Here is a 24,967-nt window from a genome sequence, read left to right as displayed (position 1 = left end):
CACACACACACACACACACACACACACACACACACACACACACACACACAAAGAATGCCTGTTGCTGACTTAGCAGTTAAAAAAAAACTATTCATTGGCAATTTTATTTTCAAGTTCTATTTATGATGAAATAAGTTATAGCATGGTTTATTACATTTATTAGAATAATTAAAATATGAGAATAGCACCTGCACTGCCATGTGCCCACAAAGTTTGTATCTGATAATTCCAAAATTTATATAACACTATGCTCTGCTCTATGTAGTTCTCTGATTATATTTTTATACTTAAAGTTTTTGTATATTTCAGATTGAGTATTTGGGGACAGCTTGCTACTTTAGTTTTCTACGTCTATCTACAATAGCAGTTATATGTAATAATTTCCAATGGACTGAAATTTATCACACAAAATATTTGACTAAGAGAAGAGAGACAGATTTTACTAATTTTATTCAATCCCCTCTTTCCTGACACAAATGAAAAGTTGGGGAGCAAGGATGCTCCAGTAAGGCACCTTAACTGGCTCAGCTTCACTAGATGTGGAAGGAGATGTGGACCGTGACTGGCTGTAAAACTTGTCGCTCGGGTTCCATATATATGTGTTCTCAACGGGATCAGTCTAGGAAAATAAGTAAGGAAAAACAAAAACCCAAGAAATCACTTTTAAACAATATGCAGCTCTTAGAAAAATTTCTGTAAGGCATGATCATGAAAAACATTTCTTGAGAAAGGAAGGTGACAAATTTTCGTTTTAATATTCACGTTAGGGGATGCGTCATTATACAAAGCATAGCCACTAGCTTTAATGTAAACAAGGATTAAGATAACAGTAGTTAACCAAGGTTCCTCCCCCAGTCTTCACCAATGATCTCTTACTTTGAGCACTGGTCCTACTGTGTGTCCTATTATTTGTATTCCACATGGAACTTTTGTATTCCACAAAATAAATCATACATTGAAATAATTGCAGAGTGCTTAATACAGATAATATACTGCAGATCTGAGATAATTTTGCCCTTGAAAAGAATAAAATTTGGTCTTTTACTAGTCATTAATTGAAAATAAAAGAAACTAACCTATCAGCTTTGTTTTGGTCACTAAAGTAAATGCCTTTTTTATTTGACAGCAGTATTACTAAACTTATTAGAAAAATTAAAATATGAGAATAGTATCTGCACTACCATGTGCCTACAAAGTTTGCACCCGATAATTCCATTTATATAACTCTATCCTATGTATTCAGCAGCAACTTTTTAAAACAGTTGTTTATAGAAATTAAAAATGCTTTGGGTTAAAATTTAGCATGAAAAATCTTAAACACCACACTGACTATTCAGTTTGGCAATTTCAAAATTACTAGAATGAAGTTTTTAAAATGAAAGGGTAATAAAGGCAATTTGGAAAGGAGGTGCAGGAACTCGCTTTGAATATGTGGTACAGCAAGAACACTAGTTAAATCAGACGTTACAAATCACAAAAAGAGCATCAACTTAAAGATCTCAACTATGAATTTAAATTTATTTTCCTTTGTTATTATCATGATTATATTTTAGTGGGAAGACATGATGATACATATAATGTATCCTTTAGAATGGCCACTGATGGAAGATTCAGATGCAGTTATAAGAATGTTTTGACAAAGTGTAATTATTAGAACAATTAATTAAAATAATGGTCCTTGCAATTGGAAGCAAGTGAACAAACAAAATTTCTTTCAAGTTCTGGGTCGAATGATAAGTGATTGAGAATAGAAATGCTTGAAAAGAAAGGTTCCCCTAGAAAGTAACTTTTCAGCTCTGTTTTCATCTCAACAGAACTCTGGACACATGGCTTCAATCTCTAAGGGCACAGATTTTCTCAAGCTGAGAATATCTGCCCAACTACAACTGATGTAGAGTACTGTTATGGGTTTTTATGTTGCATATTTAGCAAACAGTCAACTCCACACCGGACAAAGCGGCTCATGCCTGTAATCTCAGCACTTTAGAAGGTGGAGGCGAGAGGACTGCCTGAGCCCAGCCTGGAGTTTGAGATCAGCCTGGGCAACTTGGTGAGACCTCGTCTCTATAACAAATTTAAAAAATTAGCCAGGTGTGGTGGCCCGTGCTTGTAGTCCCAACTACATTGAAGGAGTGCCTGAACTCAGCAGGTCAAGGCTGCGATAGCCATGCTGCAGCTGGGGAACGGTGAAACTCTGACACTGACACTGACACACACACACACACACACACACATACAGGAGAAAAGAAAAAAGAAAATAGTCAACTTCTGTTCAAGAGGTGATTTTTAAAAAATGGGCAGGTGTGTGGGAGGGACAGTCGAGGAGGCTGGCAAACACTACTGGTGCCAACTATGGCTTCCCAGGGTGCTGGGCATGGGCAGGTATTCTGGTAACCCACAAAGCAAGGTTTTAGTGTGGCTGACCAACACAGCTACCACCAGGCCTTACACCTTCAGTTATTGGATTGGAAGAAGTGGGGGGAAAAAGGGGGTGTCTCAGTAAGGGCATCTAGGAAATTTGGATCAGCAGATATGTACCAACTGCTAGGAAAATTCAACATTTTAAAAACTGAAACTAGTTTTATGAAAGCTTACCAGGTGAACTTTAGCTCTGTATGTGCAATGTAGCTGAATTTATAAAACTAGCATGACTTGGGAAGCTGGAGAGCCAGGCCTGCACCTCATCCCTTGACTACAAATTCGGTACTCTTTTGTTCTACCAGAAGCATCTCCACAGCGTAGGTGCTCAGAGGAATTTAATAAACACGGTGGCTGAGTTATATTGTATCCTTTCCTGACAGTGAATTTTGAGCAAGAAAAGGAGAGTAAAAGAAGAAAATGGGACTCAAGACAAACTCTACTCACTTCACAATTTTATTCAGGGACAGCCATGGAGAAGGTAATCCCTTTAAATTATTAATCTGAAATATGACTCTGGGTTGGCAATTAAGGCAGAAGTATCTTCTACTTTCTAAAAATCTCCTTCTTCTAGTATCTAAAAGATAATATAAATTGCAAAAAATTAAGAGTCCATGGGGAAGGGGGTCCAGTTAAAATGGAATTGATAAACCAAGCAGAATTGATATAGTTTACACTTGTAAAAACTTAACACTGGCTGGGGCCAGGTTCAGTGGCTCAGCCTGTAATCCCAGCACTTTGGGAGGCCAAGGCAAGTGGACTGCTGAGTCTACGGGTTTAAGACCAGCCCAGGCAAGTTGGCGAGACCCCGTCTCTACAATAAAATAAAAAATAGCCAGGCATGGTAGCGCATGTCTGTAGTTCCGGCTACTCAGAAGGGTGAGGCGGAAGGATGGTCGGAGCCCAGCAGGTCGACACTGGGGTGGCTGTGGGCGTGTGTGCCACTGCACTCCAGCCTGGGTGAAGGTGTGAGACTCCAACTCAAAAAACAAACAAACAAAAACTGGCTGGGTTCAGTGGCTCACGTCTGTAATCCTAGCACTTTGGAAAGTCGAGGACGGAGAAGTGCTCGAGTGCAGGAGTTCAAGACCAGTCTAGGCAGCAAGAACTCTTCTCTACAAAAAATAAAAAAAATTAGCTGGACGTGGTAGTGTGGGCCTATAGTTCCAGCTACTAAAAAGACTGAGGTGAAAGGATCAACTGAGCCTAGGAGGTTGAGGCTGAGGTGAGCAGTGATCATGCCACTGCACTTCAGCCTGACAGAGTGAGACTCTGACTCAAAAAAATAAATAAAAACTTAAAATTGACTCAAATATCATCTTATAAAGTTGTATTTATTTATTTATTTTTAATTTTAAAGATGTGGGGTACAATTCAGGGCTAGGTATACAAATGTTCATTATGCAGGTACCCTTTTTGATGAAGTGTGCCCCTTCCCCCAATAAAGTTTTTAAAAAGTGTCCAAGAAGAGAATTTTCCATGTGTAAAAGACTAAGCCATTTTAAGGAAATTTAAAAGTTTCTGACTTGTCACAAAAGCCTCTAACCCTATGGCTTGACTGAAAGACACAAAATCATAAGTTCCTGTGGGAAATGTGATGCTGTGAATAAGACTGAATAGCTAGTCAACGGCTTTGTATCTCTGGGTGCAATTACTTCTGAAACTCTAAAAATGAGAAAGGCGAAAGCTTGCTGTTTCTAATAGCACTGGCTTAAATTTTATAGCAAGCCTGCTCTTTAAGCTAGGTAAACACAAGCTGATAGAAATTGAGCATACTGTTTTATACTTTTGCACCGAAATTAGAACACACTACCTTAAGCCATTCTGTCAGTCAGTACAAGATCTAATGGAAAGTTTACATCATGAAATCAGTGAACCTAAAAAGCAGCCTCAGAGCTGGTTGCTAAAAACATTTACCAGCATGTTTTATGACCTTATGGAAATGTGACACTATGAAAGTGAGAAAATGGGAAAATGAAAAATACACCATCAGTTAATCTGTGATTTCATATACTAGTGACTCAATAACTCTTGAGGTTTTTAACACACATCTGTTGGCTTTTCTGAAGAACTACTATCATTGATTAAAGTCTTTCTCTGTGACTCACTTTACCCAGGAATATAAATGAAAGAAAACAGAATCGAGAAAAGATTTTAAAGTGATTTTCTAAGCTGAATGAGGTAAAAGGTGGCTTTTACTTTTACTCAGAAGTAAAAAATAGTTACACTTAAAAAGATAAATCAATATTAATTATAACAAAATACCACAGTGAAAATTACCACACTAGCTTTTTAGAGCTGTATGCTCTTAAAATAAAAATCAATTTCAGATATTAAACAAAATCATGTTTTCTTTTCTAAATAATTAAAAATACATGAAAATGTCAAAAAAATATTTTGAGATGGTATTGAGCATATTAAAAACTTGAACTGTCATTTACAATGACAGCCTGAATGTTGAATTAAAAAAACATAACTATATAATTGAAGTTTTAAAATTACCATTTTACTTTCTCAGTGTGTTTCTCATAAAGACAAGGGACAAAGCATGGTGAAGAAGAGTATAAACGCAGGTCAAAAAAAGTTTTAAATATCAAACTTAACAATAAATTTCCAAGTCTCTTAAAAGAAGTCAATAACATTAACAGATTTTAATATTTCATTTCCTTTCTGAATTACTGTCTGTGTAAACAGTATCCTAAAAGTGGTGTAACAATAAAAATAAGTAAAACACAATTGCACATATTTTCTTTATTAAAGTTTTAATTATCACCAATCAGACTATGGTTCTCAAGATATTACTAATTTTAATTACAATTAAATGCTTATGATGCATTTATAATTAACAGCTTATTATAGCCACTAAGAAGCAATTAATTGTATTAAACTTTCAGAATGTGCAATGACTACATGCTAGAATTTAAAGATAGCTTACAATTTTTTTTTTTTTTTTTTAAGTCAGAGTCTCACTCTGTTGCTCAGGTTGTAGTGCAGTAGCACGCTAATGGCCACCACAGCCATGACCTCCTGGGCTCAGGTGCTCCTTCCACCTCAGCCTGCCAAGTAGCTGGAACCACAGGCGTGTGCCACTATGCACAGATGGCTAATTATTTATTTACTTATTTATTGTAGAGACAAGGTTTTGCCAAGTTGCCCAGGCTGTCTCAAACCCCTGGGCTTAGGCAATCCTCTCTCCTTGGTCTCCCAAAGTGCTGGGATTACAGGTGTTAGCCAGTGCACCCGGTCCTTACAATTCATTTTATTAATTAATTGTTAATTATTCAGATATAGTATGGCATCAAAGTAACAAATTAATAGTACTTTAAAACCTTAAACATCAATTTAATCATTATTAATATTATATTTAAAACACAGGGGTTAAAAAATTTCTTTTGTCATTCTTAGTATGCTAAAATATTATAGCATTAAGCATGAGCAATGCATATTATAGTATTAGGTATAAGCAATGAATGTAACAAAAGCTAATAAATAAAATACATGAATAGAGATATCTTAATTCTATAATTAGATTTATGATTATAAAAAGAATAAAATGGGGAAATAGTAAAAAGGCAGCAGGTAGTTAAAATTTATTAACATATTTTGGTAATTTCAAAGACTACCAAAGAAACACATCTTTTTTAAAAAAATTATTTATTATAGAGTAGTGGGGTATAAGTATTTACTACATAAGTAGGCTGCATGCAGGTCAAGTTTGGGTTTCTAGGTGGCCCTCACTCCCCCAGAAACACATCTTAACTGAACAATATAAACAATTTATTGAATATTTCTAAGCTGCAATCCACTGAGAAAAATAAATAAGGAATATTGTTACGCAGATGCATTTTTTTTCTATTTTTTAGTTAATTTTTTTTCTAAGCAAACATACTTCAAAGAGTTACTCTGATAAACAGGCATTAAAAACATCTACTCTACTCGTGTATTATTTTTATTTAATAATCTTCTGTTTAAAAAAAAAAAACCAGAAACATTGAATACAATATTTTCCAGACTGCATAACATTTATGCTAAAAGTTCATAAAGCTCCCTGAAGCTATTAGATTTTTTCTAATAAATGATACTTAAATAAATTTTTAGAATAGTACATTAAAATAGAAAGGTTTATTTCCTTTCCAGTGTCAGATAACGGTCTGATTTTTATCAAGAATTCCTTAAATTATGCAGTAGAGTCTTCCTATAAGTAATAAAAGAACTAAAGTTACTCATCTTGAATATGTATCATCGAAACTTTCCTAACACTTAAAATAATTATAGATCTATAATTATAATTTGTACAAGTAGCAACATTCTTATAAGAAACCGTGCTTTAAAGTTAAAGATACCAAGATTTGATGTGTGTCATAAATGGTCAACTATTAAAACATAGCTTGCACCTAACATGTTGTTTATATTGGTAAATAAAGTTAACAGAAAAAACCCCCCAGTTTTTATTAATTTCCTTTATCCTTTGCTAGTAATATTTTGAAAACAAAGTGGCAAGTAATCTGATATTTGTATTAGATTTGTATAAAAGCTTATTCTTAAAAAGTACAATAGGAGTACAGTATCACTTGGAAAGAAGTAAATATATTTCATGATTCTAGAACAAATCATGACAATAAATTACTAAAGGTTATGACCAATAAGTGTAATCTTATTAGTTACAAATAATGTACCTTGTGTCTCTTTATAAAAATTTCTTCATAACTTATTATTTATTTATTTTGAGTTGGAGTCTCATTCTGCCATCCAGGCTGGAGTGCAGTGACACGATCAAGGCTCACCGCAGCCTCAGTCTCCTGGGCTCAGGTGATCCTTCCACTTCAGCCTCCTGAGTAGCGGGGACTATGGGCACAGACCACTGTGCTCAGCTAATTTTTTTATTTTTTGTAGAGATGAAGTCTTTCTAGGTTGCCTAGGTTGGTCTTGAACTTTTTGGCTCAAGTAATCCTCCGACCTCAGTTTCCCAAAGTGTTGGGATTACAGGTATGAGTCACCATACCCAGTCCATAAGTTATTTTCTTTTTTTACTTTTTTAGTCAGCCTTACTTCTTTTTTAGTTATTTTCAATATACTGCTTTAAATATCTACTACGGAAAATTTACAAAGGTTCTAAGATAACGTAATAGAAAGTTAAGTCACAAGTTGGCTATTTATAATCTTTGCTCCAAACTCTAAAGGAACAATCTGAAATAAGACATTCAGTGTTTCTCACTATTAATGAAAGCACTATGTAACTACTCTCCCTAACCATTTGTATTCAGGCATTAATAATATTATTAATAATATATTTTTCTTACACTATGCTAATTACACTACTTATAAAGAACATAAGTATTCAAACCATAAGTGAGGCTTAAAAGCATAGTAGAAAAAAAATATGGGAACTATTGTTTATTAATATGACCTCATTCACGTGACATTTCATGGTTAAAGAATTTTAAATTTATAAAAGTAATGAATATTTTCTTGTCTACAAATATGGTATGCAACATAAAATTGTATGCTACTGTTAGACTCAAGGTCATGTTAGGTATTCCAACTGTACGTGTCCTACTAAAAGACACTGATGCTTCAGAGAGTACTACCGTTTTTCAGTAGTTGACTTTTTATTTGCCACATACCTAGCCAAAGAAAAACTGAAGGAAGCCAGGAAAGCAGATAACCAAACATATTACATCTACATTTAAAAATTATGTCAGTAGATTCTAGTTAATTATGGCTTACTCATATTCCATAGAATGAAGACATATAATTAAGGACCTTATGACAGCTATCTCCCTCAAAACATTTTCCTTATTTCAAGATTCATAGAAATGTTCTGGGTGGCCAAGTTCTCAGAAGTCTACAAGGCAAGTAAGATGCAATTAATCCATAATAAAATTAATCAGAAAAACAAAACTTCTCTAAATTAGAACCCTATTAGAAAACAATTCATTATACCCTGAAGAACACAAATCACTCTATAAAAAAGATACCTGCACATGTATGTTTATCGCAGCGTTGTTCACAATAGCAAGAACCTGGAAACAACCATGCTGCCCATCAAAAGAGGACTGGATTAAAAAAATGTGGTACATATACACGATGGAATACTACGCAGCCATAAAAAAGAACAAAATCATGAATTTCGCTGCAACCTGGATGGAACTAGAGTCTATAATACTGAGTGACCTCTCACAAAAACAAAGATCCGAGTATCACATGTTCTCACTCATATAATGGACCTTGAACATCCAATGCAATACTATAAGAAAATGACTGATGGTACTGGGAAACTATGGGGGGGAGGGGAATGGGATTAACAGTAGCAAATATCTGTCGGGGGATGGGAAAACACCTCTTATCAACAGGGTGCCTGAATGAAACGTAATTGTACACCTAACCCTTAACTGTACCCCACAAAACCATAATAAAAAATACTGATTAATGAAAAAAAAAAAAGAAAACAATTCATTAAAAATTTAGTCAATTCATAGGCTGATGATTTGAATCTAATGGGCACATAACATTTTGGTCTTTTCTTCTAGAGATTATATAGGTGAACATATATTCAGATTAATTTGATTAATCCAAATATCTAAGGGGTTTAACTTTCTACAAATCTTAACACAATCAAGAAATCAAACCAAAAATCTTTCATAAACTTCAGTAATTAATATCAGTTGAACTCATAGATCTACTGGCTTTGGTACTGATAAATGAACTGGTTATTCATTATTAAGCAGCAGCCTGAAAATATATGCTATATTAACCTTTTCAGGTTTATTTTACAACTAACCCTTCATCACACCAGAAAGATAAGACAACAGGAAACAGTAGGCCACCCTACTACTTCCCATGTCCTCCATAAATCAGAAAATTCCCTGATTTAGAACTTTCCAAATCCAAGAATTCTAGATTTAAGATATGGATCAATTCCAGTGATCATGAAACTGACAGGTGAATGTTAAAAATTTGCATCTATCATTAACTTTCCTTTTTAATGTTTCTATTTTACATAGTATATGAAAACCCCACAAACAATACTAGTTGCTTTTCAGCTGAAGAGTATGTATGCACACATATGACTGGTTGGGGAATGGAGGATAGTTTAGAAAAATTTGAGACCTTTCCACATACAGAGTCTCCACTCTGAGCATGTCAGAATCTTGTAGCATTAAAGTAAGGGTTGACCCATTTCAGGTTAAGAAACACGAAGCATTAGCATAGGAAGATGGTTATAGAATGTTAATAATATATCAAGTTATAGACATTTTAAAAATCTTAAAGGACTTATCATTAAAAATATTTCCTCAAATTTATACACATTTAGAGAGATTCTTTTCATACATATTTTTTCAACCTTCTCAAAATTTCTCCGTAACTGACATAAAACTTTAGTCAATAGGATCTATAATGTGTCCCAAATCTAGTTTGAATTTTGTACAATTTGAATTGTCAAGTTTTCTTTCTACATAATTAAATTCCTAGGCAATATCTACTTATTTGCTTATATCAGATTCTTATTTGGAAACTGATTTACTTTGTATTTGATCAATTTAAAAAGCATACTTTAGGGTCACTTTTTCCAAATCAAAATAAAAAAGATATCTTATGATCTTAGTTTGCTTACAGAAATTTATATGAACATTCCTAAAGCTTCACGGCCAAAGCCAAAAAGAAAAAAGAAAATACATAAAAGCTGAATAGCAATAGCAGGAGCAGCAGCACAAAGCATGCAGTAAATGTAATAATATATCACAAAACATTAAAGTGTTCTGCAACCACAGGCAAAAGGATAAGAGGGGTAGAAGGCATCAGGATGGGTATACAAAGTACAACAGTCTCTTACACGTCTGCCTTTGCTAGCTGGAGTACAGGATGGAGAGCGCTTCAACAGAGAAAGGAGAATACTACGTGTTACAAATATTTACACACATAAGACTCAATGATTATTACCATATTAACAGACATATAAAGCCACATTTTTGAATAGGTTGAAAGTACACATATTTTCAGGAAAAACTGGAGGATAGGATAGTAAAGAAACAGTTACTCAGACAGGTCTAAGGTTGATAAATTTTTCATGTGGCCCACGTACAGTGACCCACAAAATAACATTTTGTCAAGTGATGGACAATTTCTTTTCTGGAAAGGTTGGCAGTAGCAGACTGAAACATAGGAGAACAAAGAGAATCTAGATAATTATGATTTAGTGCTGGCAAGCATTTAATAAACTAATTAACTAGGCTTACTTTAGACATTTGCCTGACAAATTCTTACTCTTTTCAAAGATGATTCTTTTAAATGATAAAAGTAAAATTAGGACTTTAGAATTAACAACAATGGACTAAAACAAACTGTTACTTGAATGATATGATCTATCCCAACTAGCCCCTAGGCTTACTCAAAAGAGAGGCCTTTGCCTTTCTGATGTTAATACGCAATTAGGAAAAAGTAACAATTATCTCAAAATATTTTTCACATTTTTATTTATTTTTTTGAGTTGGAGTCTCACTCCATCGTCCAAGCTGGAGTGCAGTAGCACACTCACAGCCACCCCAGTGTCAACCTGCTGGGCTCTGGCGATCCTTCTGCCTCAGCCTTCCAAGTATTCGGAACTACAGGTGCATGCTACCACACCCGGCTGATTTTCTTTTTTTTTAATTGTAGAGACAAGGTCTCTACACGTTGCCCAGGCTGATTAGAACCCACTGGCTCAGGCAATTCTCTCATCTCAGCCTCCCAAAGTGCTGGAATTACAGGCTTGAGTCACAACGCCCGGCCATGTTTTTAAAATTTTGTAATGCTCAGTAAGTAAAGCTTCACAAACATAAATATGAACCTTATTTATAAGACAATTTCTTACAATCAATCCAACCTACCATTTGTTGAGAGTTTACAATACATCAGGTACTATGCAGACTTTATAAGGGATTTAACGATAAACAAGGCATGGCAGTTCACAGATTGGTAGAAAAGACATCATGCTGGCAATGGGACAAATGCTACCACACAGATATACACAAGGTTTGTATGGGAACCTAGAAGAGGGATGTGTAAGATTTTTACGGGGACCTAGAGAAGGGAATTTATAAACTTAGTCCTAGGAATTACAGAAGATTTAAGAGAAAAGTGAAAAGGTCAAGGCTAAGAAACATTACTCAAGACTATCAGTTTTGTTGTTAGAGTAACTCTGGCAGATAGGTAAATAGGACTTATTGTTTCTTTCTATAGGAAACAGGAATAGAAAGTGATTCAAACACTGTGTCCCAAAGAGTTAATAGCAATAGTTAAAGGCCTATAGGTTTCTAAGTAAGTTTTTCCATTACTGAGGTTTAAGTCTCAGGTTCAAACCTAGTTACTTTCCCTCAGTTATGAATAGGAAGAACCTTTCTCATTTCCTTTTTCCCCTAATATTAAAACGCCAAACAAACAAACCAATTCAACCCTTCCTCTACCTATCATTTAATCTCTCTCTTCTCCTTAATAACCATAACAAGTTAACATTGTGTGCAGAGTATATGTAGATACTTTCCATATGAACAGTTAATTCTGACAGAAACCCTACAAGGTAGGAACTACAATCTTCACTTTCAAGATGAAGAAAACAGATTAATTCGCTTAACTAAGGTCATAAAACTGTTAAGTGGTAGAGCTAGGATTCAAACTTTCTCAGACGAACTCCTGAAAAATGGTACACAATCACTGTCTTCAGTTCCTAACCTCCCAATTCACTTCTCAGTATTTGGATTCTGCTTTAACCATTCTGAGACTGTTCAGATCAGTATTTCCTGCTTGTCCTATCAGAACAGCAATCTCTGTTGTACCTGACGTCGCTGAATGTTCCCCTTCATTCCCTTAGTTTCTGTGACAGGGACTTTTCTGAGTAATCTCAGTCTCAACCGTTGCTCTTTCTCTTTTATGGAGTTCTATTCCTCTGCTCCCAACTCAAAGCTGAAGATCCCAGCTTTCTGTTAAGGGCTCACTGCTTTTCTCATGCTGCAACCTTCTCCCTGGCGAAGCTCATCCACTTTCAACTATGCTGATCGTTTCCAAATCTCTATTGCCAGTTCACGCTTCTTCCTTAAGCTCCTGACTCATATCTGTCTGCTGGACATCTTCACATGGATGTTCTTCAGGTATCTCAAACTTAATTTGCCCAAAACAAAGCTGTCGCCTTTCCCTTCTGTTATATCTTTTAATAATAATTAAATCTAAGCTCCACAAAGTAGAATATAAAGTCATCCTGATTTTGGCCTTTGTCTAAGTCTTTACACTCATTTTTCATTAATCCCTTCCTCATCCTTTTTGCTTTCAACGAGCAAAACTGAAATTTTCCTCAGTCCCTGCACCTCCCTGCCCCGTGCCATACCACCTGCATTCTGCCTGTCTATAATTTGCTTCTTTTATGCAGTTCCTCTTTTATTTTGTGGGCTACACTCAATGGTGAAGACCAGTTCATGCATTATTTCCTTTAGAAAGCTTTTCTGGATCCTCTTGGTTCAGTAAGGTATCTTTCCTTTGTACTCTCATAACATATAGTCCACATCTTTTTTATTATTGTGTACATCCCACATAGTGTTATAGTTATTGTTGATATTTGTCTTTTCCTCTAGGCAGGTAATTGTGTATTATGCTTATTAGCATCAAGACTATAAATTTAAAAATTCTCAACAAATGTTGAATGAGTCCCTATAAACTTCCACAGTACTTAACTAAGGTATAAAGGGAGACCTCCCCCAAAAAATTGGAATTATTTTTTGGAAGGTGAGTCCCTTGTAGTACAGGCTTCCCTCACTAGGTAAGTGTGCTTGGAACCCGTCGGAATCCACATATCAGCTAGCTTTGCTATGAGAGGCTGTGTTCAGCTTCAGTGAATTTTTTTTTTAGCGATTCTTTCAATGTATTTGCTCATTTCATAATGGATGATTTATGAGTGCACCTGTCCACACCACACTGAGTGTTCGGCAGTTTTGGACCAAAAATGTCATGACTCCCATGCCCCACTCTCCCTATTCACCCAATTTCATCCTGAGCAACACTTTTTTTTTTGTTTCCCCAGATGGAAAAAATGTCCCCAAAGGGAAATGTTTTGCCAGTGTGGAATAGGTAAAACAATAAGTGGCCGAAGTACTAAAAGACATCAAAATCGACAAGTTCAAAATCTGTTTTGAGAAGTGGAAAAAGTGTCTTCATAGGTATATTCCGTCAAACGGAGAGTTCTTTGAAGGTAACTGAAGTTTAAACATGTAAGAATACACAATTTTAATAAATAAATTTTGATTTTTTTGGGCCCCCCTCATATTTCTCATGGCATTTGTTGTCTCCATACTGCAAAGGTTATAGCTATGTATTTATTTTTTTTCTGACAGCAAAATAAGCATTCTGAGGTCAACTTCTGCATCTGTTTTATCTTTGCATCCACGATTGTGCATAGTACAGTACTATACATGAAAAATGTGCTAAAATTTTTACATAAAGAAACCTTTACTTTTGGGGGATCCCTACATTTAGACTAGAGTGTGGAATATGCTAACAGCATGAAAAAGAGCATGAATAATCTCATCAATATTTAATCACTACTATACTAAAAACAAGTTAAAATGCCTTCCAAACTATTTTTGAATTTGCAGAACAACACATTTTCTAAGCTGGCATTGTTTAAAGCTAATAATTATACTAAATCACTATACCAATAATTTTTTATCAAAGTGCTCAACTAAAAATCAATGATTTTTATGGGGTTTTTTTTGTTTTTTTTTTTTGAGTTAGAGTCTCACTCTGTTGCCCAGGCTGGAGTGCAGTGGCACACTCACAGCCACCCCAGTCAGCCCGCTGGGCTCCGGCAATCCTTCCGCCTCAGTCTTCCAAGTAGCCGGAACTATAGGCACGTAGCCCGGCTAATTTTTATTTATTGTAAAGACAAGGTCTCACCAAGTTGCCTGGGCTGGTCTCTATTTTCATGTTTTTAATAAAAAAAAGTGAGTTTTACTTTTTCTTGAAATACAACTAGAGAAAAACACATATTCTCTCTCCCTTATATATACCCACACTCATCATGGTTTTCTATAAACACTGAATGTTCAATAAAATACTGCTTTAAAACATGTACACTGCCACCGAAACTTTAAGGGTGAATATGGAGGGAGGTAAGCATACAAGAAGCCACCAAAGGAAATAACAAATCTCAGGGGTACATAATTTGGCTCATAGGTTCATTTAATGAATTTCAGAGGTCTTATTTGATAAGAGACCAAAGAGGTAAGAAATGGACTATGTAGTCCCGGTTCTTTCCTTCTAGACTGCCGAAACATATAAGATACATTAAATAATATCAATACACAAGCATATACAATATAATATATTGCCTAAATTGAAGAAGAATTGAATATAATAATTTTTTGAAATATGAGGTCTTCAAGTAAGGTTGTGATGAACATGAGGATGGAAGTTTTAAAAACAAGAAATGAAAGAGAAAATTTCAGCAATGCCACAGTTTCTCAGAAGGAGTGAGGCCCAATTTTCGTATTAGAATTAAAACTCTTTACAATGTATATTTTAAAATTTTCTGTATTCTACTCATTTTCACATATGATTGATTAACTTTTTCTTGGTATAGCTAAACCATGCTGCCAAGACTCAGATTTCAGGGATTGGTTATGATCATCTGTAAAAAGGAAGCTGGGGAAGAGAATAATGTTAAAATCCAAAGATGAATGAAGGGAGCTAGAAGCTATGACTGAAATGAAATATTTGGAACATCTTAGTAAGATTTTACATGAGGTTAAAACCAGGTCAAGAACTCAGCCTGCCAATACTCTCAGACTACTTGCTTTTCTTATATGCCAGAATACAAGAAAGGAAAACAATAACAAGAAGACCAGACTGTTTGTACTATAGACACTATCCTTATTCCTTTATGTCTAACACTTATATTCTAGAGCTTTAATTCCTTGGTTTACTCTCTTCTCAGTATACCAAAGTAAGACAACTTCCAAAAAGCATGTTGAACACATTCCCATTTGGCAGGTAAGTGGATAATTTCTATTTCTCTGAAGAAACTGTAGAACTGTAACTTGATAAAACTCAAAACTTATCTAGCACATATTTAACATGTGACAATATGTTTATCATATGTAAAGAACAAGTAATTTTTGACTAATTAGTATTATCTTTTAATACAGTTTTTTTAAGTTCAGTTGAAAAGAAGAAAATGAACTAAATAGAGTAGAAAGCTGCTATAAGCTTGATGTAATGACCCCTAGATCTGTTTCTATTGGGATGAAGGGAATGGATGGGGGAGAGAGATGAGAAAATCCAAGCTGCTGAGCTCCATTTGTCCCTCACCCTGGCTGTTTCCTAGAGGATGAAACTAGTTTTGTTTTGTTTATTTGAGTTGGAGTCTCACTCTGGCGCCCAGGCTGGAGTGCAGTGACACGCTCACAGCCACCACAGCCTCGATCTACTGGGCTCAGGCAATCCTTCTGCCTCATCCATCCAAGTAGCTAGAACTATAGACACGAGCTACCATGCCCAGCTAATTCTTTTTTATTTATTGTAGAGATGAGGTCTCACCAAGTTGTCCAGGCTGGTCTCGAGCTCCTGGTCTCAAGCAATCCTCTCATCTTGGCCTCCCAAAGGGCTGGGATTACAGGCTTGAGCAACCGTACCCAGCTGAGACTGGTCTTAATAAGGACTAATCACAGAGAGCCCATGTGAGGTTGAGGGAAAAAGACAACAGTAGAAGAGGGAATAATTTCCATTGTAGAAAGGATCTTGGTATCTGTTCTACTGCTTTCTTAATACTTCTTACAACAATGATTTAATGAAGTAGTCTTACCAAAGTGGTCTCAATTTTTCTTAAAAGTAACTCAAACCCTCCTGTATCTGTCCTAAATCATGTTTTGCATAACTCTTTATCATCATACTTCCCTACTACCCCAAGATTGAGAACCCTAAAAATTTCTCTTACTAATGGGAGATTAACCTATGAACTCTTACTAACAGGAGAGTGTTGTGATAAATAATAGTTAAAACCAGTAGGCAAAGTATTTTCTAAAGTTCTTTTCTCCTTTAAAAGTCTATATTTCTACATGCAGAAAAACTCAAATGCCTACCTCCTCCTAAGTTACAGAAGCAGAGTGTTGAGAGTATTTCTGCTTTGCTGGGCTGCCTCCTTTCATTTTTCCAGAGGGAAAGAAGTGACTGGTACTACATATATTCCTTCTCTTCTGTCAAAGATATTCTTACACATAGAAGAATTTACTGAACAGTGTGACGTAAAAGGAAAGCATCCTGTTTTGAACATCTCATACTGCCCAAAGTTCTAGCACTTATTTGAATTTTGAATTAACGGGCAAAACATGCAGAGGAAAATTTAAAGGTGGGAGAGTGACTATGTGTACTGTTTTAAATAAAGTAATTACAGGGGCAGTGACTCAAGCCTGTAATCCCAGCACTTTGGGAGGCCAAGGCAAGAGGATCACTTGAGTCCAGGAGTTCCAGGCCAGCCTGGGCAACATACTGATACCTCACCTCAACAACAACAAGAAAACCCAAAAGTTGGCTGGGAGTAGTGGCACACACTTGTAGCTCCAGCTATTTGGGATGATGAGTTGGGAGGATTGCTTGAGCCCATGAGGTTGTGGGTGTAATGAAACAAGATTGTACCACTGCACTCCAGCTTGGGTGACAGAGTGAGACCCAGAGTCTAAATATATATACAACAAATACAGTAATTACAATTTTAAGAGTCCTATGTGGGACAATAAAAGTAGACAGTAACTTTGGAGAAGAGACACTGGTGGTAAAGCTCTGACAACACTGGGCCCCTGGGCACGGGGGAGACAATTCATGATGATATGCAGACACCAAAGAAAACTTGATTTCTGCAATTTTTAATACTAGCCTTATTCCCTTTTATATTTACAAGTTCCTGCTGCAATTCAGTTTTTAGGTCTTCAATATAATGTCTTCTACAGCAATGAGGTAGAAAACAAATGAGAAAGACAAGAAGGAAGCACCATGCACAATATAACTAGATTTAGCACAAAGAACAATCACAATTTGGGTTTGTTCCTTGGGAATCCAAATGCCTAACAGAAAGAGAGCTACAGATGAACTTGAGTTTTATACTAAATACCTTGGATGCTGAACTTAAGTATGCCAAAGATTAAATACCACTGTTCAAAACATCATTCTGCTATGACCTTGAGGATCAGATAAATGGATGAATACTCTAGAAAGGGTGATCATAGTTATGAACTATGAAGAGAAACAAGAAATTTGTGCCATAAATTATAGATTAAATATAAAATATATTTTTTAAATGTGAGCTTACTGCTGGGGCTTTGCCTGACTGATAAAAATCATCTTCCAATGGTAATATGATCTGACAATTTTGAAGGAAAGTAGAGTGGTTCATATTGGTGGTGGGTGGAAGGCTGAGTGATGAGGAACTAAGAAAGAATTTAAGTGCAACTGAAGTGATGGACAAGAAAGGAAGTTAAAGAGAATACAAAAAAAAGGGGAGAAATCAACTTATTAAGAGTAAGGAAATAATAAACAACCTTATGAGATTTGTTGTATTATTACTCCTGTTTGTCAGATGAGCAAACTAGAGTGTGTGAAGGTTAGATAACTTCCTCCAATCCATGAATAAAAGCAGAGAAAGGAGGGAAAAAAAGATAACTTCCTCCAAACCATACATCTAGAAAGCAGTACAGGAAGGATTTGAGCCTGCTTATGCACTTAACCAATATATAAGAATGAAGTGTAAAAAAGCACATAAAAGGGAAATCATGCTTTTTGAAAGCTGGAGTATGAATCTTAATTTGTAGTTTTTGTGAACTTGACTCCTTTTTATACTAGGAGTTTTTTTTTGTATTGCTATGAAATTTAGTCATATGTCTGCATAATAGTGGGTAAAGGATGAGAAAAGTAACAGTGGGAAATGGTGGTGACCTGGGCACTCAGGCATTACAGCCAGGAGTGGCAGTGGCAGAGTGCCTGTGAGAGCTGAAAAAAGCTGGGGACCTGGATGAAGTGTGCGCTCCTGCAGGGTAATCTGCTGAGAAGAGATCATTTATCTGCCAAAATACATACTGCTTCTATGTTTTATACCAGAAATTTTTTTGTGTGTGTGGAGAGACAGGATGGTGGGATGAATTTGTTAGAAAGAAAATTCAAAATGGTTTTCTACTGGAAAGAACAACTAAAATAATTTACTCAAACTTCCTTCCCATGCTTTCTAAGGTGAATGATATATATATGGAAATACCATATAGAGTATTTTAATATACCAAACAGCAGATTATAACATGCAATACCATTGTACATCAGAAAAGTTCTCTATTTAACACAATATAGAATTAACCAGAATAAGTTTTTGCTTCAAGAATAACAAAACCATTTCCATTTAGAATAAAAATGTACTACTTTGGTTTGGTACTTTGGTATTTAAAACATACTAAAATCACTTTTCAGTTCAATAATTTTAAAACATCCAGATCAAGAGGTTCCTTTAGTGGAAAATTATGCTAACTACCCTTCTTAATATTGCAAGTATTCTGACAAAACATAAAATAAAACATTAAAAAATTTTCACTGCCTTTAAAAATGACTCTATGAAAAATATTTGCATTTGAATCCATTTTGTTTCCCCATTTCTGTAAAGACTGAATGTTCAACAGGAAAACAAAATGCTTTAGGATAAGGTTTACTATGCCATTTAGAGAGAATACAGAGAATGTTATGCCAGGCAATAATGTAAAGAGATTGAATATACACATTTAATAGGAACTTTTAAATTATTCACTCTATAGAATTCAGGAGAGAAAATGATAATGCAGTCAATTTATAGCACATATAGTGCTTATGTTAACTAAATTACTTTCCACATTAGAAGAGAAATTCTGTCAGCATTAAAAATTGATTTATACTCTTATAATTGTGTTACAATAAAATCTATTGGAGAATTTAATTAAAAAGTAATGTTTTCTGAGTATACCACAAGAGGTTTATTTTTAACCAACATATAAATTAAACAGTAAAGTGCTGAAAAGGGGAAAGAAAATAGAAATCACCATGAAAAATAAAAATGAACAATTATCGATATATATAGTGACAACAATTAAATAAGCATTTCAGTCTTTAGAATTCTCACAAAGATTGAAAACATAGAGATTATCCAATGGTCAAAGCATTTCAAAAGATATATTATTATTTTTATTATGTTTAATAATGATAAACTCTTCATCATATTTAAGACAGGAAAAAAGCATATTTTGGTTTACAGATAAATTTTCAAGTGTGGTATTTCTAAAACTGACTGCATTACTTGACAAATTCTTCAAATCAATTCACTGATCTCTTTTACTGAAGGATGCATTGGTTTGAAAATCAAAGACTTACGTCATCCAAAAAATCAATCAGTGAAGATGAGGAAGAAGAAAAGGAATCCTATTTAACGAATACAGCAGTAAAAAAATAGAAAATATGGATGAAGCAATTTAATAAGAACGAATAATAAATCAAAAATTTTGTAAAACAATTGAAAGGCAAATGACATTAATTCAAATAAATAAATGAGAAAAGCAGTCACTATCATCGTTCTTAAGAAACTTAAAGATTCATTGTTTACTTTTAAAAGAATGATTCTTCTTTCCATTCCCACAGGAATAAAATAAAATTAATATACTATGCCCAAAATATAATAAAATGAAGCTCATGACAAATCATTAATAATCAAATTAAATGTAAGCACTTTAGAAGATAACAACTAAAAGTAAGCAACAGAATCTCTGCTTCTAATTCTTCCCACCAGAATGTAAGTTCTCTGAGGGATGAACTTTGCCTATTTTGGTCACTACTGTATCTCCAGCACTTAGAACAGTGCCTTGCATATAGATACACATTATTATTTGTTGAATAAAGAGATAATCATCAATTTAAGTGTTCTAAGACAAAACTATACTTTATAACATGAAATTGATTTTTTCAACAAAAACTTAAACTAGCAAGAAATGAGCAAGAGTTATATAATCACTATTTCATTATTGTAGAATCTGTGTAACAGTCTTATAATAATTTTAACAGAAAAGCATTCCTTATTGTACACTTGAAAAAAATAAATTGATTTGAAATGAAAACCAGCAAAACCATATTGTGAGCTTTAATATTTTCACGATTTTTTATTGTGGCTCTATGCTTTGGAGAAAAAAGAAAAGCGTTGAAATTATTCCAAAAGCTGAAATTTGTCCTACTCTTCCTGTTTTTTAGGGGGGATGAAATTGCTTTTAAATCTTACAATAAGACTCATATTTAGACCTTTCTTACATGTTTTGTTAAATACAAATGGGATTATAGTCTCCATAATAATGCAGAACATATTCCTTTCCTAATGTTTTTGTTTACTTAACATTCTAGGTCCTTTCATATGGGATGTAATAAAACAATCTTACTGCCAATGAATTTTAAATTGACCACAGAGGATATCAGAAAAGTTTAATACTTACTTCAAATTGATCCAGAGCATCGGTAGGCGTATTCAAAAATGCCAAGAAAGAATGCTGTGAGTCTTGGTGCTCTATACCTAGAAGACAGCAGCAACTTTTTTTTAAAACTACAACGACAAAAACTAATTTTAATGGATAACGCTTCCAGTCTGAATCTACTAAAATCAGTTCAAAAACTACTGTATTAAAAAAGATGATCACTACTATTAATTCTACATATTTAAAAAACTTAAAAAATTAGTGTTTCCTAGACTATCACCTAATAGTTCAATTATATCAGTTTCCATGAAATACTTGTTTCTGGAGTTACTTGAGTTACTTAAGTTATTGAGTTTCTTTTTTTTTTCCATATAGTACATCATACAAAGTCACATTAAACCTCATGGTAGACTTGAGAGGATTTTAAAATTAGGGGCCTGTTTATGTCTGATTTTTCTAAGATAATTTAACACCAAAGCAGGCTTGTGTTTTGAAATAGTCTTATCAGGTATACAGCATACACTGTCTAACATAAACAATCTTTTATAGGAAAACAATGTAGTGATAAAACAAATGTACTTAATTACAAAAAAGCTTTTGTCAATCTGATTTCAAGTATTTTTTTAATTGACAGGATGAATATTCCAAACATCAGTTTTAAGTTTGTATGAACTGTTAAAAATTCATACATATTTCTTGGCTATGGTATTAACTTTAAATGCATAATTTCCCAAATAATTCTTAAAACATATAAATAATAATAAATACGAGGGAGGAAAAAAAAGCCAAATAACCAATCACGTATTTTTGATATCCATATCCTAAGGAATTGACATAAACTAATTTGTGTTTTAACTATATTACTCTCTAGTAATATAGTTACCAGATAAGGCAACATGTTCAGAAATTCATTCAATCAACAAATATTTATTGAGAGTCTATTATATGCCAGATACTGTTCTAGACACTTAAGGAAATAATAGTAAACAATTTGAAAAATCCTTGCCCCATAATGTAAACATCATGTTATATTACTTAAGTAGTATAGTACATAACAACATATAGTAAATGTGAATTCTGTAATACTCAAAATCCAAATTAAAAAGCTGTGGTTAACATGTGTTCATAAAGCAATGTGATAAGCATAAGTCTCCCTGTTTTTAAGTTTGTGTCTATTCTAAAAATGAAGCAGTCAATAACATCTAGTGTGCATGTTGTCACTGGCACTGGCTCTTTCCTATTAAATTGCCCTTAGGGCAAGTTATTCATGGCTTATGTATTTTTTCTCTTCTCCTCACTAAATAATGTTATCTCCCTTCTACTCTTCATGATTTTAAACGCAGCTTGGTTTTTTTTCATTTCAGCACAATAGCTGTGCTCCTAATCTGAGTTCCTATTTACTTTTTCTGGGCTTCTTTCCTTTCTTGCTCACTAAGAAATTCAGTCAACGACAATGTATTAAGCATTAACTACCTTTAATGGACTTTTTATGTTAGCTCCTTTATGTGATTACTCTCTGTATTGCACAATTCTAAAAGTAGATGAAGAGACCCAACCAGCTTTATCTCACTGTGTTGCAGGGCTGAGAAACGACAGGAAGCCACTTAGGCCTAATATAAAGTCCATTAACTAGTTCAGTACTCAGTGATGGCCTTTATCAGGAAAATGAATTTTGAAGAACTGCATATAAGAAATCTCTTGATTAAAAAAAATAACATTCTGAATTACTTTTTATTAAATCTTCACATTCTTAACACCCACATTAAGGAAAAGTTTAAGAAGTTCATGTAATAGAGCTGTTAATCACATTTAGCTTTCACATTACTGGAAAATGCTCAAGTAAAGTTTTAAAGGAAATGGTAATAAATCTTGGGAAATCCCATAGGGTAAGCAATTTAAGTATCAAACTGGAAGAAGACACCAGAATGCCAAAATAATTCTTCCTTATGAACTGCTCTATTAGTGCTGAATTAGATTAATTTGTAGTTATTTCATACAGTTTCCTCAACTACCTGGAGTGAATCCCCAAGATTTTGTACATTCTAGACACATACAAAGTGCTACTACTTGTTTAAGTACCCTTACCAAGTTCTGAAAGATATCACATGTTGCTGTTGTTGGAGTGATTACCTCATATATAACATTTGAGAATATAGTAAAAGTATGTTGTGAAATAAGAAATTAGTTTTCTTCAATCATAAAAATGTTATTCATGAAGTGGTCCATGGCAGTAAAAAAAAAAGTCAAATTTACAGCAAAGTGACCTTTTTTGTTACTATGAAATCTTTAAACAATGTATATTTAGTAAAACAAAATGACTCAGCTGAAATGTGTACGTGTATGCATCATATACACAGGTACTCATAAATGAGTGCCAGAATTGCTTGTGTGAACACTTCTACTACCCACACAACAAGCTGATTCTTAAGTATTAATGTATTCAGAACAGTAAGTCCTGACCAATGCAAACACACATTTCCATACCCTTTTCAGATCTAAGCTCTTCAGTGTCCTTTATCAGTTGTTCAATTTCTGACAGTAGTTCCAAGTTCTTCTTCTCTGAATCTTTCAGTTTACTTTAATAAGGAGAAAAACAGAAAAATGTCATCAATTTTTACTATTGGCTAGTAAGTCATCTTGTATGTAGCTAAACTTACTTGGTTTAAACATCAGTCATGCAAATTTGGGGACTATGAACTACAGCAGGAAGGACAAATACAGATTGCCACCTATTTATATGTAAATACGGTTTTATTAGAACACATTTATTAGAACACATTTAAGTATCGACTATGGCTGCTTTTGCACTATCACAGCAGAATGAGTGGTTGTGATGGAGTTTATAATCTCTCTCAAAGCCTAAAATATTTACTATCTGACCTTTTATAGAAAAAGCTTGCTGGCTCTGAGCTAAGTTATTACATTTTAAAATGTTACAAAACCAAAGGTTAACTGTAGAATTTCCTCATAGGCAACCATAAAAGTGAAGCATATACTTAAGTTTATACTTTTTCAGTTTGACTCATAGTCCTAATTTATGAACAAATATATAAACTCAAAATTCTTGGGCATAAATAGACAAGATCAGTTATTTCAAATTACAACACAGAGAATGATATTCGGTAGCTCTCTATGCTGGGATCAATTTATATTCTCCAGAAAGAGATTCTTTCCCCCCTCTCAATGTCACATAAGCACATGTAAACAAAGCATACTTAACTTATGTCTGTATCACTTATAACAAAACATCTATAAATCAAAAATTTATAATCCAACAGGTGTACCATGTATCTGGTCTTTGATTTGATTCAAAATATTAAAAACTGCAGTTTAAGAACTAAAGCTTCACACCATTAAAAATGGCATTTATGGGCCCACATTTTTTTTCAAACTTTTGGAACCTTTGGTTTTCTAAGCACCCAATGTATTCTTATATTGATAATTTCATTTGTTATGCCAACTTTCTATTGAACAATTAAGTCAGTACAGGTGATATTGATAATTTCATTTGTTATGTCAACTTTCTATATATATATCAGTATAGAAAGTTGACATAACAAATGAAATTATCAATATCACCTGTACTGACTTAATTTTGAACCATGTTTATGTTCAGTCTGATTGTCACTTTTTTTATTATTTATATATTCAGAGTATAATCTGCTCTACTGTTGTGACAAGAATTGAGGTAATGTGTTCCTTAGCTAACTGCCTCAGAAACTGGGATATACTGTTTTTAATACATAAAGGACCATGAGAACAATAATTATAATTTTAAAAATTTCACACCATTATGAAATTTACCATCAACAGAACTTTCACCTGTAAAAGATCTATGGTAGAGGCCATACTTTTTAGATGATTATATTTTGTTCTCACCATATATTTCTTTTCAATGCAAATATTATATTTCTAAATATAAGAGTTTTATATCCAAAAGAATAAAATTTGAGAGCCAACTAAATTTTATAAATAAGTGGAAAATTAAATAATGGAATAATACTACTACTAATTCTAGTTTATGACAAGCTAGAGGAAAACAACAGTATATTAAAATCCCATCATTACCA

General features: G+C 34.0%; 1 protein-coding gene across 6 annotated transcripts in view; it reads right to left on the bottom strand.

The window, feature by feature from the left end:
- CDC42BPA (CDC42 binding protein kinase alpha) overlaps positions 1–24,967 on the bottom strand; it is a 338,092-nt gene that overhangs the window by 54,957 nt on the left and 258,168 nt on the right. For 3 of the 6 annotated variants that reach the window (XM_008069337.2, XM_021718209.1, XM_021718210.1), the window contains 2 exons: positions 23,382–23,473; positions 20,919–20,995 (listed from right to left, as the gene is read on the bottom strand). In XM_008069337.2, the coding sequence (XP_008067528.1) occupies positions 20,919–20,995; positions 23,382–23,473 (169 nt within the window). Of the gene's footprint in view, positions 1–514; positions 620–10,252; positions 10,292–19,815; positions 19,864–20,918; positions 20,996–23,381; positions 23,474–24,967 lie in introns of all 6 variants that reach the window. The other 3 variants (XM_021718207.1, XM_008069336.2, XM_021718208.1) reach the window with 3 other exon arrangements.

This window comes from Carlito syrichta, unplaced genomic scaffold (assembly GCF_000164805.1).
Source record: "Carlito syrichta isolate Samal-C Ts95f unplaced genomic scaffold, Tarsius_syrichta-2.0.1 Scaffold311939, whole genome shotgun sequence".
Taxonomy (NCBI): domain Eukaryota; kingdom Metazoa; phylum Chordata; class Mammalia; order Primates; family Tarsiidae; genus Carlito; species Carlito syrichta.
The sequence above is the reverse complement of the archived record's forward strand: the minus strand, read 5'-3'. Positions and strand labels throughout refer to the sequence as shown.